The 16,423-nt window shown below is 37.1% G+C and overlaps 3 protein-coding genes across 3 annotated transcripts; 2 read left to right on the top strand and 1 right to left on the bottom strand.

The window, feature by feature from the left end:
• The first annotated feature begins 584 nt into the window (after window positions 1-584).
• Window positions 585-1,103, top strand: LOC114147540 (snaclec rhodocytin subunit alpha-like). The gene is made up of 2 exons (XM_028022016.1): window positions 585-833; window positions 918-1,103. Exons 1-2 carry the CDS (start codon window positions 585-587, stop codon window positions 1,101-1,103), a joined length of 435 nt encoding a protein of 144 aa, XP_027877817.1.
• A 5,586-nt stretch (window positions 1,104-6,689) lies between these two features.
• On the top strand, window positions 6,690-8,154 carry LOC114148616 (C-type lectin galactose-binding isoform-like). The gene is made up of 2 exons (XM_028024016.1): window positions 6,690-7,011; window positions 7,328-8,154. Exons 1-2 carry the CDS (start codon window positions 6,714-6,716, stop codon window positions 7,663-7,665), a joined length of 636 nt encoding a protein of 211 aa, XP_027879817.1. The 5' UTR covers window positions 6,690-6,713; the 3' UTR covers window positions 7,666-8,154.
• A 2,036-nt stretch (window positions 8,155-10,190) lies between these two features.
• LOC114148615 (multimerin-2-like) lies at window positions 10,191-13,797 on the bottom strand. The gene is made up of 6 exons (XM_028024014.1): window positions 13,537-13,797; window positions 13,154-13,195; window positions 12,391-12,453; window positions 12,124-12,207; window positions 11,196-11,327; window positions 10,191-11,089 (listed from the first exon to the last, which is right to left on the bottom strand). The coding sequence occupies exons 1-6, from the start codon at window positions 13,769-13,771 to the stop codon at window positions 10,806-10,808; spliced, it is 840 nt and encodes a 279-aa protein (XP_027879815.1). The 5' UTR covers window positions 13,772-13,797; the 3' UTR covers window positions 10,191-10,805.
• Between the last annotated feature and the right edge of the window lie 2,626 nt (window positions 13,798-16,423).

Genomic DNA, 16,423 nt, shown 5'->3' with positions numbered 1-16,423 from the left:
AAAAGTGAACATCACATTTCATAATGGACCTGAAACCTGGGCTGACGCCCAGAATTACTGCAGGACGCACCACACTGACTTGATCACTATCAGGGAAGGAACAGTTGATCTACCTTTACATTACAACGCCTGGATCGGACTGCATGGAGTCTGGAAATGGTCTAGTGGAGATGAGATCTTAAGCGCCCCCAACTTACAAGGGAGTGATAACCGTAAGCAAAATATAGCAAAGTTAAAAATATGAAAGTTGTTTGGATTTAGGTTATTTAAACATTTATATTAAGCTACACAATGAAGAGAGAGCGAGTTGGGATCATAGTTGGGAGTAGTGCAAAAGATGGAGGATACCCCACCTACATATCAAAAGCATGCATTTCTCACCCTAATAAATTAATCAAAGCTGCACAGTGGCGCAGTTAGTAGAACTGTTGTCCTTGGTTCGATTCCCGGGTTCTCCGGCTTCCTCCCACAGTACAAAAACATCACTGTCAGGTTAACTGGTCTTTCTAAATTTTCCCCTACATAACGCAGTATGAATTGTTTGTTAATGAGATTTAATCTAAAAACTCTGTTTTCTGTCTTTTATGGGATCAACTAAAGACTGTGCCTACATCCAGAATGACAAGTGGCATACAGTCAACTGCAATACTAAAAAAGGTTTCATTTGCTACGATGAGAGGCTGGTTCTGGTGAAGGAGGATAAGACATGGGAGGAGGCGTTGGAATACTGCAAAAATATGAAGGAAGGGAAAAACTACAACCTGGCCACTCTGACCACCACCGACGACCACGACTTTGCACGAGAGAAAGCCCAGCTGGCAACCACTGAGGAGGTGGGCCATTTTTCTGCTTTATTTTTAGTTTTGTCAACCAACATATCCTCTGTGTGTAAGTTTCTCCCTGCTGCATGTCGGTAGGTGTGGACAGGCCTGCGTTACCTTGGTGATGAGTGGTTCTGGGTGGGTGGAGAACCAGTGCAGTACCAGAACATTCCAAGCTGCCCGGCTAAGAGGTGTGGAGTCCTGGAGAAGAAAAGGAACTCATCCTTTGGGATCAGAGACTGCAATAAGAGAAGGAACTTCTTCTGTTACTTAAAATCTTAAAGCAGTCATAGCTTAGCCATTTGATAAGTAAAGGCTTTTCATTTGTAGATGATGACAATTTAAGCTAGCTGGGTGGTTGGATGGCAAGAATAGGTCAATTTAGAAGGATTAGAATGATATTTTAAATGTGTGCTATGTGTAGCAATATTCCTAGTCAAAATAAAGTCTGTCTCAAAAATATTTACCTTTGTTTGAATCCACATGCTTTGACTTGCTTGTCACTTTTCTGCCTGTATTGCTAAATGTAGCGACAGATGGACCATAAAGGTTCAAGTTGATTTCTATTCTGTTCTGTTATATTCAAAGTACTCTCTAGTTGCTGTATTAATGTAAACTGTATCATTATGGGCAGTGATATGATGAAGAAGGAGATTTAAGCTTTGACATTTTCTTCATGTTTGATACTCTTTTGTTAGAAAGTATTTCTTGAGTTCCTGTTAACAACCCTATATTACAGATTATATAACTGGGTCTGGACAGCATTCTGTTTCAAAATATATGAAATATTTACAATGATCAAACCTAATCCAATCTTTCTCTGTGAATTAGTGGTTAACGTATGGATCAAAATATCATTGCTATCAATACCAAGGTAATAAATTAATATTAGCGAGATGAGATTAAAACTTTTGTTGCATTTTCTCAAATTGCTCCAATTTTAGCTGCGGTAACATCACCAATTCACACAAGCAGTAAAAATATTAATTTTTAAGAGAATTCTGAGTTGGAAAAAGAAAGTTGAGGATGGAGGAGAGGGCGGGTTCACCAAACTCAACCCTGACCTCCAACAGAGACAGAGATTAAAAATCTGGAATATCAACATAGCAATGAATGCTTTTCTTGTTGTAATCTGTGATCAGAGATGAAATTTGAGCTGGCTGAATAAGTTGTTATCATCAATTCAGGCAGAAAAAAAATCTTACTGGAACCTGAAATATGAAATATGAAAAGCAACCTTTTTGTGTTAGCTATTGATGGAAAAATTGCTTCCCATGTAGGCTGCATAAAGATTAGAGTTAAAGACTCAGTTATCCTGATAAACAAGGAATTTAATTAATAAAAAACATTTATTTGTCTAAAGTCGTTGTTCTGTATTTTGTTATAATCAACTAAATGAAATCAAATCAATGATCATGACATTAATGAAAAAAGTCAGCATAGATATTAGTGATACTAGTCATCTGGGTATCAGATCAATACCAAGTAAACAGCTTAGCTTTAGTCTGTAGCCTAGCATCAGTCAGTCGCTCTCAAAGCTAAACCACTACTGCCATCTGCTGGCAGAAATAAGCATTGTTTGATGTTTGTCTGAAGTGGGCGAAGCTTGAAAAATCCAGTGTAAAATAGACATGGATTAGTAGGACGAATAAACTGCTGGAGCCTAAAGACCACACGCATCCCTTCATTTTTCAGTAAATACTCTTAATCGTTCTTGAGTAGTGGTGTGAGTTTTATTTCATGCTTGTACATAGGTCACTACATGATGTGTTAACAAAACTCCAACAAAACACCAAAAAGAGAAGTCTGGGAAAGATTTTAACATGTGGTTTGACCCCGGATACATTTCTCTAGTTTTTGCTTTTGTTGCACAAATAAATGTTTTGGTAAATCCAAAGAAAAATAACACTGGATTGAAAAAATATAATCTAAATAAATACAAAAAGGCTGTTTTCCAATTATGAAAAGATATTCAAACCATCCTGGCCCTTTTTTTACACACACAAACAACACATGCCCACACACGCACGCAAACACGCACACGTGCACGCACACACACACACACACACACACACACACACACACACACACACACACACACACACAGGCATAACTGTGCAGTTTATAAACAGCTACAATACAATGTCACCAGATGACTATCAACTCATCGAAGCATTCAGGAAATCCCTAGAACAAATCAATGCATGAATGTGCCATTGATCAGTTAAATAAAAATAACATTTTGCACACGTCTATATTTTTCTAAATAGTTTTCATCCCAGTGTATGAAGCATGCATTGTTTTGTTTTTTTATTTTAATGCAGATTTAAAATGCATATGTTGATTTCTTCATCTATAGTCTTTATCAAATGTTTTTTTAACAACTGTATAGTTTTTCTTTCTTTTTTTAATTTTTTATCGTCATTTTTATTTTTATGTGTATCTACATGCTTCCACCTGTCACTCACTTTCCTGCTGATATTGTTGAATTTCCCCCTTGGAAGAAAAACAAAGTATTCTACTCTATTCTATTCTTACGTAGTTTACTCAGCCTTTTATTATGGTTCGTCATTAGCTTTAATTTGGTTTTGCTCTGTTGTTTGAACTTTAATTTAAATTTTAGCATTAGTTAGTCTGTAGCCTAACATCAGTCAGTAGCTCCCAAAGCTAAACCACTACTGCCATCTACTGGCAGAAACTACAGTAACCTTTTTTTCATGGATCAAATTGAGTTACACTTTTATATACATTTATCATAACTAATAATGTAGTGAGACAGGATTTTCCTGGTTGAGTTGAAAGATTTAAGTCTTATTCCTCATGGAATCAGGAACAGCAGAAACAAGATGGTAGTCAGGCAGCAGTAAACACACACTTCTCTCAACTGGAAAAACTCAATATGAGCAGAGTTGAGTTGTAGCTACACATTACATTTACTCAGTGACATTTATTAGAGTAACCTTTTGGAGAAAATAAATGTACTTCTAGGAGTATTTTTACTACCCTGTACTTTTTACTTTTACTTGAGTAATTTTATTCTGAAGTATCACCACACTTACTTGGGTAAAAATTTTGGATACTCGACCCACTGTGGATAACTCCACTGAGTGAAGAACAAACATGTTTTAGCCAAATATTCACCAGACACAGACCTGGAGTTTTTCTTCAAGTTTCATAAGTTTTATACTGAAATAAATTGATTTCAAAATTTTCTTCTTTTTCAGATAATGTTATTTTGCAATTATGTTTTTTATATGAACTAGTTTCATTTTGGTCCTTAAAATACCAACATAACTTTCCACATAACTTTATATTTTGGTTCATCTGATGATATATTTTTTAAAATTATTTATTTATTTACTTATTTTTTACACTTTATATGATGTTTTGATACTCAGTACTTTGGTAGCTTTTTTTTTTTTTTTTTTACCAAATACTGTTTTACTCTTACTTGAATAATGTCTTGGATGGCTACTTTTTACTTTTACTTGAGTAAAAATATATTCAAGCAGTGCTTCTCTTACTTGAGTACAATTTTTGAGAACTCTACTCACCTCTGAATAGAAGCAATCCTCACCCATCGACCCCACAAATATTGCGGGGTAGAGGGCTGAGGATGTGAACCCAAGAGTGGTTAAGAAATAAAATGAGGAGATTTCTTTGAGCAAAAGTTCATTAGCCAAATGCAAACCTCCTGTTTAATGTCTCCTTAGATCCCATTAAGCAAATGAGCCGGAAACTGGAAGCCAAATGATTATTATCACGTATGCAAATACTGTAAATTTAGACCGTAGCCAATGTCAATCCATTACACAAGTCACCAAGGTCAGGGTAGTCCTCAAAAATTACTTTCCGAGTTCTAAAAGGCGTTTCTAGCTGTTATTTGAAAACTTTCACCAGTTCTTCCATCAACTTCACTAAAGATCCTGTCAATGACTGAGTTGTCTTTGGTTTGACTTGTGCAGAAGCTGAAATACCTTCTCAGTTTTGTTGGAAACTTCTCAAAGTTGAGCTAAAGTTTAATTTAATCTTTTCTCTTGGAGTTACCAGAATTATCTGTTAGCTTATCTAAACTTAGCTTGGCTAACAAACAAACAAGCTGTTAGCTTGCTAACAAACATTTAAGCTGTTGTTGGCAAGCTAACAGCTTGTCTGTAGACAATTTGGTAGACAAGCTAACAAACAAGCTAAGTCTAAGCTTAGCTTGGTTAACAAACAGGCAAGCTGCTAGTTAGCTTGTCTGTGGACAAGCTTGTCTAATTGTTCAGATGAAGAAACATGTTTGTTTCTGTGATGTTCTTGTCTCTAATTGGTGCCAAGAAAAAAATATTTGTGATTTCTTCTCTGACTGAATGTAGACTAGCTAACTTTCTTTTTCTGTAACTCGCGCTGTAAAACTGAGGAACGTTCCCGCTTTTCACTGGATTCTGCTGTTTCTCCTCCTTTGGTTCCATGTCCTGTTCCCTGTGTGAAAGCTGTGCAAGTTTACTTTTTAATTATTATTAAAACTCTCCACCTTTTTGCCGCTGGGTGTGGCAGCACTTGGGTCAAGCAAGAAACCAAATCTTAACAACTTAGGGAGAGGGAAGAGACGGACATGAATTTGAATGTGTTCCATTCAAACTTAACTTCACAGGCAATTGAAAAAGCATTTGTATAAAAATACAATAACACATAATAAGTTTAGTCAAAGGATTATTAGAGATAAAAAAAACTAATAATAATAAGTAAAAAGTAAAACAAAAAGCAGCAGATCCATTAGTGTACATACCCCACCAAATAAAAAGCAAAAAAAGATGGCTAGAAAACAAGAAACCCAGCTCATTATCCAAGGCAGTTCCAGCTTAGCCACTAGCTAATGTGATGACAGAACAGTTTGTCTTGTAGTCTTTTTCTACATCTGCCACTGTGAGAAGATTCAGGACAAGATGCAAAGCAGAATCATGAGGAGGGAAGCAGGGTGGTGACCTCACCCTAATGACTGATAGGTTTAATGCTTTGCTTTGATTGGTTGGTGGAGCTTCTTAACTGAGTCAACAGACTGAGAATCATCATTACCTGAAGTTGAGATTCAAAGCTGCTTTTCTGTTGCACCTTGAGGTGAGTACGTATGTTTTTAGATAAGAACTGTTCAAAGTTAAATCCTGTTTAAATTAGCCACAAATATGTTTGCATTTACTATTTTACCCCCCTAATAATTTCTTCTTTATTTTAACATTTCCATATGTTGGGAAGATATATTAATACTTACACTGGATAGAAACGTTTATTCTTTATACTGTTATAGGGTGATGTTGTGGAATCAAAACTTCAAAAGAAAGAAAAAGACGACAGGAAGTGGCTGGAGAATAATGGTGCAGCATGTTTTTTAATGGCTTATTAAACTAAGCTTTAATAAATTTTTTCACATGGGATTTTTAATTGTGTTTCTTATCTAGAAAACACTGCAATTGTGAAAATTGTGTTTTTTGACATTGGCTGAATAGTTACAAAGTTTCGTGCAGATTTGTAATGGAAACGCAGCTAATTTATGGCACACTGACGGTTGGGTGGTTTATATTATAAGGTTTATTAGACCGATTTACACAAATCGGTCTAAATTATGCCCAAATAACATTAATCCAATTTAGTTCAAATGAATATAGTTCAATCTTTGTATACACTGTCCAATTCCACAATTTTTTTATTCATCATTGCAATTAAAAATAGTCAGTTGACAGCAGATAAATGTTTTGTATGATAGGAAACCAGCTTCCTTTTTGAAATTCAGCTGCTTGCAGCAATTCAGTATTTCTGTCTTTCTGTGAAAGAAGCTGAATATTTCACTGAAATGATTTAATAGAACTGGTTATGTGGCTCCAGGTACTTGGAGATCAGCGCAGCAGATTCAAGATGAGGAACATCTGCATCTTTTTCTTCCTGCTACTCGCCTTCCATCTTGCCTGTGCGCAGCTGTCGGGCCTCAGACAGAGAACGTTTTCTTACTACAATCATATGGAGACATGGAGAGAAGCCCAGTCTTTCTGCAGGGAGAAACACGACGATCTGATCACAATCAGAAATCAAACGGAAATCTGGGAGTTCTACAAGTACCAAGGCTGGCTTGGACTGTACCGAGACGATGACACGAGCCCATGGAAGTGGTCCAAACAAGACAAAATAGCAACCTTCTTCAACTGGGACTTCAACGGTAAGGAAAACATCACAGTTCATGTAATGATAGAGACTAGTTAGAAAACTTGAAAATCGTTTATTTTTAACAAAACGCTTTTCTGTTTGTTTCGTCCAAGAAATTTTTTAAAATTAAAAATGCAAAAGTATGAGGGAAGGTTTAAATCTGAAATAAAATTTCTCATTTCATTTTCTCATACGTTAACGGGTGACTGTGCTCTCCACTGCCTTTGGAGCTTAACATGAAATGGAGCCGTCTTCATATCAGTGTTATAATTTGCCGAATGATCTCCGGATTTCATGGGTGGAATATATTTCTCCACTGTTCCTTGTAGAACCAGACTCAAACCAACACTGCGCTTATAAGGTGTCATTCACCAATGAGTGGAGGAATGATGGGTGTGATCAGAGACACATGTTCATGTGTTATGATGAGTCACTGACCCTGGTGAAGGAGAATAAAACATGGGACGAGGCGTTGGAGTACTGCAGGACCCTGAACAAGGCCAACAGCTACGACCTGGCAACCCTCATCACAGACGACGACCACGACTTTGCACAACAGAAAGCCCACCTGGCAACCACTGAGGAGGTGGGTCGCTGTTTACACTCTGGTGTTCTTTACCAACTCATCCTAAGTGTTCGTGTTGACCTCCCTGCTACATGTCGGTAGATGTGGACGGGCCTGCGTTACCTTGGTGATGAGTGGTTCTGGGTGGGTGGAGAACCGGTGCAGTACCAGAACATTCCAAGTTGCCCGGCTGAGAGGTGTGGAGTCCTGGAGAAGAACAGGAACTCATCCTTTGGGATCAGAGGCTGCAATGAGAGGAGGAACTTCTTCTGTTACATAAAACCTTAAATATACATACAGTTAACCTTCACCTCATTAATCCTGTTGTTAAATATAATTATGATCTTTTACAAACTCTACTGTCTTTTATAGGTTAAATCTATTCAAACATAGATGAAGATTAGCATAAGCTATTATGAATCATTTTTGACCCATTTGCTGATTTGTTGTTTTCTTTCCATTTGTCAAATCTGCAGCTGGAAGTAACCAACACAATTCACTTAAATGACTTTAGAGCTGTAGTAGGTAACTTTTAGAAAATATTTGCTTTTTACATATTTGTTATAACTGGCACTTTGTCATGACAGTAAAATATGCAACAGATAATGTGTGAAAAAAAAAAATATGTCGAGCTCCTCTGCTTCCTTACTGCCATGTGCAGAAATACACAGAAACAACCAGTCTGAGCTAGGAGGAGGGTTTTAGCGCTGTCAATCAGCTTGTGTCCGTGCTGCCAGTTTCTCACAACGGAACCTGTCAAGAATGCTAAGGCTAGTTAGCATGTCCAAAAAATCAGCTTTCAAAACTTCTCCCTGCTGCTGATTGTGATTTATTTACGTTTCATTTTTGTAATATGTGAAACTGTTCTTGCTCGAAAATTTTACATTTGCTCTTTCACATCTTTACATGCAGTGAATTTCAGAAACATTATATCTTCCATATTCTTCTGACTATGGCTATTCATTTTGTTGGAAATTTTTCCGATTACTTACAATTTAGTATACCCTCAGTTTGTCTATTCCAGTGGTTCCCAAAGTGTGGGGTGCGCCCCCTAGGGGGGGCGCCGTGTCATTGCAGGGGGGCACAGGAAGCGGTATGGATGAATGAAGAAAGAAAAAACAGTCACACAAACGTGTTTGTAGATGGTTTGTAGTTTGTTTTGTTGCAACCTGAAGTGTGAAATAAACTTCAGTGGAGTTTGAAAATAAAATATGTGTATAGGCTTATTAATGTGTGTGCCCAGTTTATTTTTTTATTTTTTTAGGGGGTGGGTGGTTATCCATAGGGGGACCCAGAAAATCTTTGGGAACCACTGGTCTATTCATTAGTTATATAAGTTCATAGTACTTAAGTGTACTTGTGCACTTTTAGTGAGCACCTTTGATAATTTGTCTTTTTTTCTGCTTTTCATAGTCTTATGAATTCATGCAGGTTTGCTGTTGCATTTATAAATAAAAATGATCTTTAAATAAATCTCCTTTCTCTCAATTCAACCTCAGGTTCGTCTCACTGATCAACATATCTGACCTTAAACAGGCTTTCTACCTTCCTCACTTTTTACTCACTCCTGTGTTTTTGACTTGTACATGGATGGATCCTCATCAGTCGTTTTCTTTGTGCTCATGCCACGTTTCTCCATCGCTTACTTCCACTGTGCGAATATCTTAATATCCCATTGCATGTAACAGATTCTCACACATATAATGATTGCGATTAATTTCTGATTGAGCTTGATTTTTTTGGTGCCCTAAGCACCAACACTGTCCCTGAAAAACGCTACGCAAGTCTGACATCATTTCATTTGAATCAGGAGAGCATAAAGTGCAATGCTGACCTGATACCTTCTTTTTTTAAACTTTTGTTCTGAGAGTAGCTAACTTTATTTCATTGATGTTTTTTTTTTACACAAAAAAGTACAAAATATTTTGACAACACAAAGATTGCTAATTTGAATATAGCAAATGCAACAGATATGCAGAAGCAGATTAGCAAAATGAGATATACCTCTAACCACGATGTGGCATAGTGCTTCCATATAATATTTGCTTATGTGATACGAGGCTTTTCCTACTGTAAGTGATAGAAGTTGAACTGTTAGAGTGGCCTGATGGGACGAAACTTACTACATACTTACACAATCATTCACTTGCATACAGATGACCAAACTCTCTCACAATCACTACCATGATCCCAATGTCTCACACAAACACCATTATCGTCTCTTATAGCGTTGGTCAGAGGGTTTGGTCATCTTTGTGTCGGTGAATGTTTGTCCCATGGGGCTTCTCATGCCTGCTGGATGTTCTATCTACATAAACCCAGGTCCTGCACCTCCCACACATCCATCTCCAAGTCTCTCTGAATGTCTTCCAGAACAGAGGTGTACAACACATTTTGCCCACTAGGTGGAAGTATTCTATTGTCGCCCACTATAATGATTGTTCAAAAATATATTCTTATAAGAACAAGCCTTTTATAAAGCAGTTCATGAATAAATTGAACAAAAACACTATCAGTAAATCACTGGATGTTTCAGATGAAACGACTCAGGCAATAATTCATTCTGACACTGTACATTACAACCATTAAAAAGTAGAGCTTATGTGCTACAAATTAAAAACACTGAAGACTGTAATGTACACACCTTTATTAATCCTGTGATATAAAAAAGAAGTTTATTTATTGAAATTATTCTATATAAGAATGCTCAATTTGATTTTAGAACATGTTCAGATGTGTAACAATGTGCCAAACTGGACAGAAGGGGGCGCTGGTGCTGCGTGGACCTCACACACCCACACACACACACACACACACACAAAAATCTGTTCTACTTAGGGGGGGCACTAGGAGCCACGGGGCTCTAAGCAGCTGCTTAGTTTGCATATGCCTTGGGTCTGCTCTGTTCAGTACTCATGTTGTGATTTCAATTCAAGTTGGAGAAATACATTTTCTCTCAACTGTATTACAAATTCTCCAAAAAAACCCCCATCAGGAATCAAAAAAAAAATCTGACATTATAGAGGTTACAGCAGATTGCTGCTCTGCAGTGTTATTTGAATAAAATATTATGCAAAAAATTATTTTCAATAATCTCAATTATGTGTGATTTAGAAAATGCACATTTAAACCAAAATGTAATCAACTGTTTATTATTTTTGAAACGATAATCTTTGATGCAGATCTGTGCTGCCTGGTTTCTACCACAGATTTTAATTTCAAAGTAAAACCCTGTTACATTCCTACATGGTGAACAGTAGATGGCCACTGAAGGTAGTGTGATGCTCTTGATTGTCATGAACCCATGAATTAGCCAGCAAACGCATAAATACAACGTCTCCGATGTTTAACAGCAGTGTAACGCCGTTAGAAGTCTTCTGACCGCCTTCTGACTGTTTTTCATACGTTGCAAAGATTTGCACTCCATTCTTGACCAACATCGCAGCTGTGGGATTTGTAGAACTTCCATGTCCGTAGATGTGGAACTCGAAGTGATACACTCCTCTTACTGGTGCAGTAAACAGCCCTGAATTATCAAGAATTGCAATTAACTCTCATTTCATAAGAAAAGTACTACATTTTGTTAATATTGTAAATATAAATGCAAAAATATAAAGTGTAAATTTAATCACCTGTACTTGGACTGTAGGCATTTCCAATATTAGTGGTAACATGTCTGAAGACCATGGTTGTGTGTGTGTTGAACGGCCCATGGTTTCCTGCACCCGACTCCAACAGAGCGGCGGAGAAAGCCAGTCGCTTGGCTGAGAGACAGAAACTGGACATCAGCGAAATTCAGTCACACAGCAAGAGTTTGAAACATCTCAACGTTTGTGAATTTGTTGTTTCTTATGAATGCAACAAATTCACACATGCAAAAAAGTTACACAATTTTACATTCATTTATTTCCTTAAGCATGCTGATGTCTTCATATACTAAACAAAAAGAATTACAGCAGTGCTGGAGTTCATGTACTGTAGATGGGAGACAGGAAAATGTCCCAACGTCTCTCAGAGCGCATTTCATATTCAATAAATCAAAGGCAGGATTTTTAGGTCATTTTAAATGTGTTTGTGCAAATTTGACTCCAAAAGTAAAGATCTGTACCGGTAGATAGATTAATGTCCCATTTACTGACAGGAAGGGAGAAATCTATTAAATCTATTTCTGAGTTTTTGAGAGCAACAATGGGGGGTTGAGGTTTAAGGAAACTTGCTATCACTACAGGAAGTTCTATTTTTATTTTCTTGATCTTATATTTGGACGACTAGACAACAGATTTTACTTGGTAATAATCAACTAATCTACTTTGCTTAAATCTTATGGCCTGTATATCATTTTAATGTTGAAAGGTTAAGACCTGCAAATATTATAGGATGTCATCTTTGTTCTAAATGCTCATTTAGATCTGTTCATTTCTAGATTCAGATTTCAGAACTTCCTGATCCAGTCTTGGGATAAGATTTTTCTCGCATAAATATTTTCATTGAACTTGGACACTGAAGTCATTGATAGTGAACTGCTGATATATATAAGTGTTTCCTTCAGAGTTCACAAACCTTCTCCTTCTCTCCTCAGAGCCTCCACTCGGCTCTCAGTGACGTTAGCCTTGGCTTTAACTGCAGCCAGTTCTGATACCTGAGCTGCAATGAAAGGATTCAGTGAAATAAAACATTCGTTGATATGTTCAGAGTATCATATGTCTTCCCATATTGTACAAATATGACCAGCTGTAAAAACTTTATGTTTCAAAGTGAGATATTAAAGTCACTGATATGGATATGGACATCCAAACAGGCTGAGTGTTTCCTTCAGAGTTCACAAACCTTCTACTTGGTTTTCGGTGCCGACTGCTTTGGCTTTAACAGCAGCAAGCTCTGCCGCCTGAGCTGAAAAAGAAGGAATATCACAAATATATGTAAAATAAGATCTTCTGTTATTTTAGGTATTTCTTAGTGGATTGAAAATCTACATTTGTTTTGGCTAAGCTAAATCTGTTTTTAATACATAGATATTGTCATAGAATAATACAGGTACCTTAACAACAATATTTCTTCAACTTTTTCAAATTTCTGTACATTACAACCACAAATATGTTCAAAAACGTTAAATATCAGAGTTGTATACATTTGTACTAATTCATCTTTACTTTGTTTGACTTTAATAAAGGTCAAGTGATTGCATTAACATGAATCATGTGCTCTATTTCAAGAGAAAGATTTGCTTATACTGTCTATACAGTCATGTGTGTAGCTTACTGTTCCCAGCTATTCCATTAGTATTTTTTAGTTAATACTTGTGATATATCCAAAGCACAGGTGTCAAACTCCAGTCCTCTAGGGCCGCTGTCCTGCAGTCTTTAGATGTGCCACAGATACAAACCACTGGAATGAAATGTCTTAATTACCTCCTCCTGGTGTAGATCAGTTCTCCAGAGCCTTAATGACCTAATTATTCTGTTCAGGTGCAGCAGCAGAAGCACATCTAAAAGTTGCAGGACTGCAGCCCTTGAGGACTGGAGTTCGACACCTATGATCCAAAGTAAGCTTAATACCAAACCTTTGCACATCGTCTTATATCAGACAGTACCTTGGTACCGTTGGTTCAGTGATTCCAGCTCTTTCGTCTTCACTATGAACAGAAAAAAAACCCATAAGACACAGAATTGAAATGGTTGTGCAATATGAGCATTTAGTTAATCAGAAGTAGTGCTTCCAATACTTTAACCAGGGGTCTCGAACTCCAGGCCTCGAGGGCCGCAGTCCTGCAGTTTTTAGATGTGCCACAGGTACAAAACACTGGAATGAAATGATAAATGACCTACCTCTTGTGTAGATCAGTTTTCCAGAGCCTTAATGACCTAATTATTCTGTTCAGGTGGTGCAGCAGAGGCACATCTAAAAGTTGCAGGACTGCGGCACTCGAGGACTGGAGTTTGAGACCCCTGACTTTAACTCTCTTTGTTAACATACCTTCATTATCTCTCTGCAGGTGCTGCACCTCTACCTTCAGTCCGGCCAACCAGGCGCTCATCTCCCTCAGGACGGCGTTGATGTCCTGTGTGCAGGTCTGCTGGTCCGGTTCCACCTGTCCCCCCGTCTGCCTTAGATGTGAAAGAATGTCATTTTCAGACGCCGCTTGAGGTTGAGCTGCAGAGACGGAGCAGACCAGCAGCAGCAGCAATGGAAGCAACATTCTTATTTCCATCCTCAGTGCTGGTCTATGTGGGTCAACTCTTAATGATTGTGACTTGAACTTCCTCAAGCCTTAAATATTGAATTTTATTGTTTGTGACAAATTCTTACCAGAGTATCATAAAAGGTGATACAACTTGTTACTTTAGCCTTGTCCAATAAAAAGGAGAATATTGGATCATATAAACATAAAATTATGTTGAAAGTGTCCACTGAGAGGATCTGGAGGGTGGAGAGGAAGTTAGAAGCAATACAGCTAGGAGACATCAGGTCAGATCTGTATCGAAGTCTATGGGCCCAAAATATCAGTAAAAGATTTAAATGATATTGTACAGAACTGGTTGTGTATGAAGCCCACCTGCACACAGAAGGAGATTCTGCCATCTCAGGTCTTCTGGTTCTGGGAATGCAGAGCAGAGCAGACCAGAACCAGAACCAGAACCAAACATGGAGAAACAGCATTCAGCTTCTATGCTCCACAACTCTGGAACAAACTTTCAGGAAACTGTAAAACAGCTGAAACACTGAGTTAGTTTACGTCAAGGCTAAAAATCCAGAGTTGCCTTTGACTAGCAGCAAACGGAACATTGACCAAATGTAATGTGAAGGTGACTGTATGATGCTTTTATAATGTAAGGCACTTTGAACTGCCTGGTTGCTGAACATGTGCTATACAAATAAACTTGAACTGACAATAAAGACGGGTGTTGGATTGCTCTTAAAACCAGAACAATGTTTTTACAACATTACAGTGCATTGTAGAAGTAACTCAATAACTCAATACTCTACACACAATATAACCTTTACATTTTCCTGCACTGAAAGTAGGTTAATTGTTTAGTGATGCTTATTTATTAGTATGACTCCTATACGTGGCAGCAGAGGAGAACTTATCACTTGATCCCTTTCAAGAAATCAGTCATGAGAATGAATCAAGTACCAAGACAAATGTGTAAATATCTTTTAAAAACTTTACACAGAAAGTGAAATCTTTAAATCTTGTTTTCTTGGTTCACACTACGTACATCAGTCATTCAGTCATTCACACGTTCACAAACCAGTGGCTGATGGAAACAAAGAAAAACAAAGACAAAAAACCCCAGAATACTATTCAAGAATTTAAAAGATGACAAGAAAATTCAATTTCTTAGTTAAAAATATAGTTTTGTACTTATAAGACTTAAAAGTAATTCACAAAGCAATGACTTACATTTTGTTTTAGCTTTACATCATGTTATAATGTTATTCTGTCATCTAAAACATAAAGTGTTGCTTTGATTCTTTCATACATGTTTGAGAAATCCTTCTACTGATGACATTCTGTAGGCGGAGTTGTCAGAAAGAGCAGGAGATTCTTAAAGAGACAGAGCCCCAATTTCAAGGCTTTAAATTGCTAGTTATATTTGATACTCATATATATATATATATATATATATATATATATATATATATATATATATATATATATATATATATATATATATATGGAACTCAGTCCAGCAATAGCATCAGCAATCAGGTCAGTTCACTGACATGATTTGTTCCATGTCATGGTTCTGATTAATGGTTCTGGACTTTTCCTTTGTGGATTTTTCTTATCAGAACCTTCTTTGATGTGGAACGCAGTGATTCCGAGTTACTTACTCACGCATCTCCACACAAATACTGCAGAGTAGAAGTGATGTTAGTGCAACATGTATCTGTTTAGCAAATCTCCTGTTTTGTTTGTCAGTGAACCACAGGAACGTCTCCGTGTTTGTTTGTCTATTCAAAGCTGCTCTCAACATTTGAGACCTGCTGAAAAAGAATTACAGCATAAATCACAGTTTATGATCAAACTTTATTTGATCATAAAGTTTAAGAACAGAAATCTAATTTTTTTTTAGCAAAATAATTCCACTGGTCAACAGCCAAAGAATGTTTTTCAACTGTTTTATGGTCATGTTGATGAGCTGAATCCAAAAATCACCTTGGTTTTGCTCAATCAGATCAACTCTCTGAACTATGGAGCAACATGAGCATCAAAATGCACGACTTGTTCTGACATCTGGATCAGTTTGCTGAGAATCTGGATCAATGAGTGAAGAGCAGGAGGAGAGATTCCATCAGGAGAGAGAAGAGACGGAGAATTTTACACAATGACACAATGTTCACTTTACATGAACATGATGTAGAACTTGGTGAAACTTTAATCAATCAATCAAATTTTATTTGTATAGCTCATTTCAGCAGCAAGGAGCAGCAATCATAACAAACACAAAAACAAAGTCATGCAAGATAGAATCAATAATCAAAACACAACATTAAGTCAAGTTTCATCATTAAATTCTTAATTGATTATGTTTCAAGTACAATTCTAAACAGGTGGGTTTTTAGTTGAGATTTAAAGAAGTCAGTGTTTCAGCTGTTTTACAGTTTTCTGGAAGTTTGTTCCAAATTTGTGCTCAAGACTATCCAGACTATTTTCATGTGTCACTCCATGATGGTGGAAAGCCCTGCAAATTGACATTACTCAAAGAGAAAACAGTTACAGTGACTTCTCCCTGCTGCTCCAGCACTAAGTAAGTATCGACATATTTACGGTCTGGAGATGATCTCATTTCACTTCTGTGTGTGAAGGTCAGAAGTTCAGGAATGGTTTTTACTGTTGATCTGAGTCAGGATT

The sequence above is a fragment of the Xiphophorus couchianus genome, chromosome 7 (genome assembly GCF_001444195.1).
Source record: "Xiphophorus couchianus chromosome 7, X_couchianus-1.0, whole genome shotgun sequence".
In the NCBI taxonomy this organism is placed as follows: Eukaryota; Metazoa; Chordata; class Actinopteri; order Cyprinodontiformes; family Poeciliidae; genus Xiphophorus; species Xiphophorus couchianus.
This window is presented reverse-complemented; position numbering and strand designations above follow the sequence as displayed.

Excerpts from the sequence above, each read along its gene's own strand:
- LOC114148616 (XM_028024016.1), top strand. The coding sequence starts at position 6,714 with ATGAGGAACATCTGCATCTTTTTCTTCCTGCTACTCGCCTTCCATCTT. Across the intron at positions 7,012-7,327 it reads CTTCAACTGGGACTTCAACG|AACCAGACTCAAACCAACAC; the intron begins GTAAGGAAAACA and ends TGTTCCTTGTAG.
- LOC114147540 (XM_028022016.1), top strand. The coding sequence starts at position 585 with ATGGGATCAACTAAAGACTGTGCCTACATCCAGAATGACAAGTGGCAT. Across the intron at positions 834-917 it reads AGCTGGCAACCACTGAGGAG|GTGTGGACAGGCCTGCGTTA; the intron begins GTGGGCCATTTT and ends GCATGTCGGTAG.
- LOC114148615 (XM_028024014.1), bottom strand. The coding sequence starts at position 13,771 with ATGGAAATAAGAATGTTGCTTCCATTGCTGCTGCTGCTGGTCTGCTCC. Across the intron at positions 12,454-13,153 it reads ACTGAACCAACGGTACCAAG|CTCAGGCGGCAGAGCTTGCT; the intron begins GTACTGTCTGAT and ends CTTCTTTTTCAG. Across the intron at positions 12,208-12,390 it reads CACCGAAAACCAAGTAGAAG|CTCAGGTATCAGAACTGGCT; the intron begins GTTTGTGAACTC and ends CTTTCATTGCAG.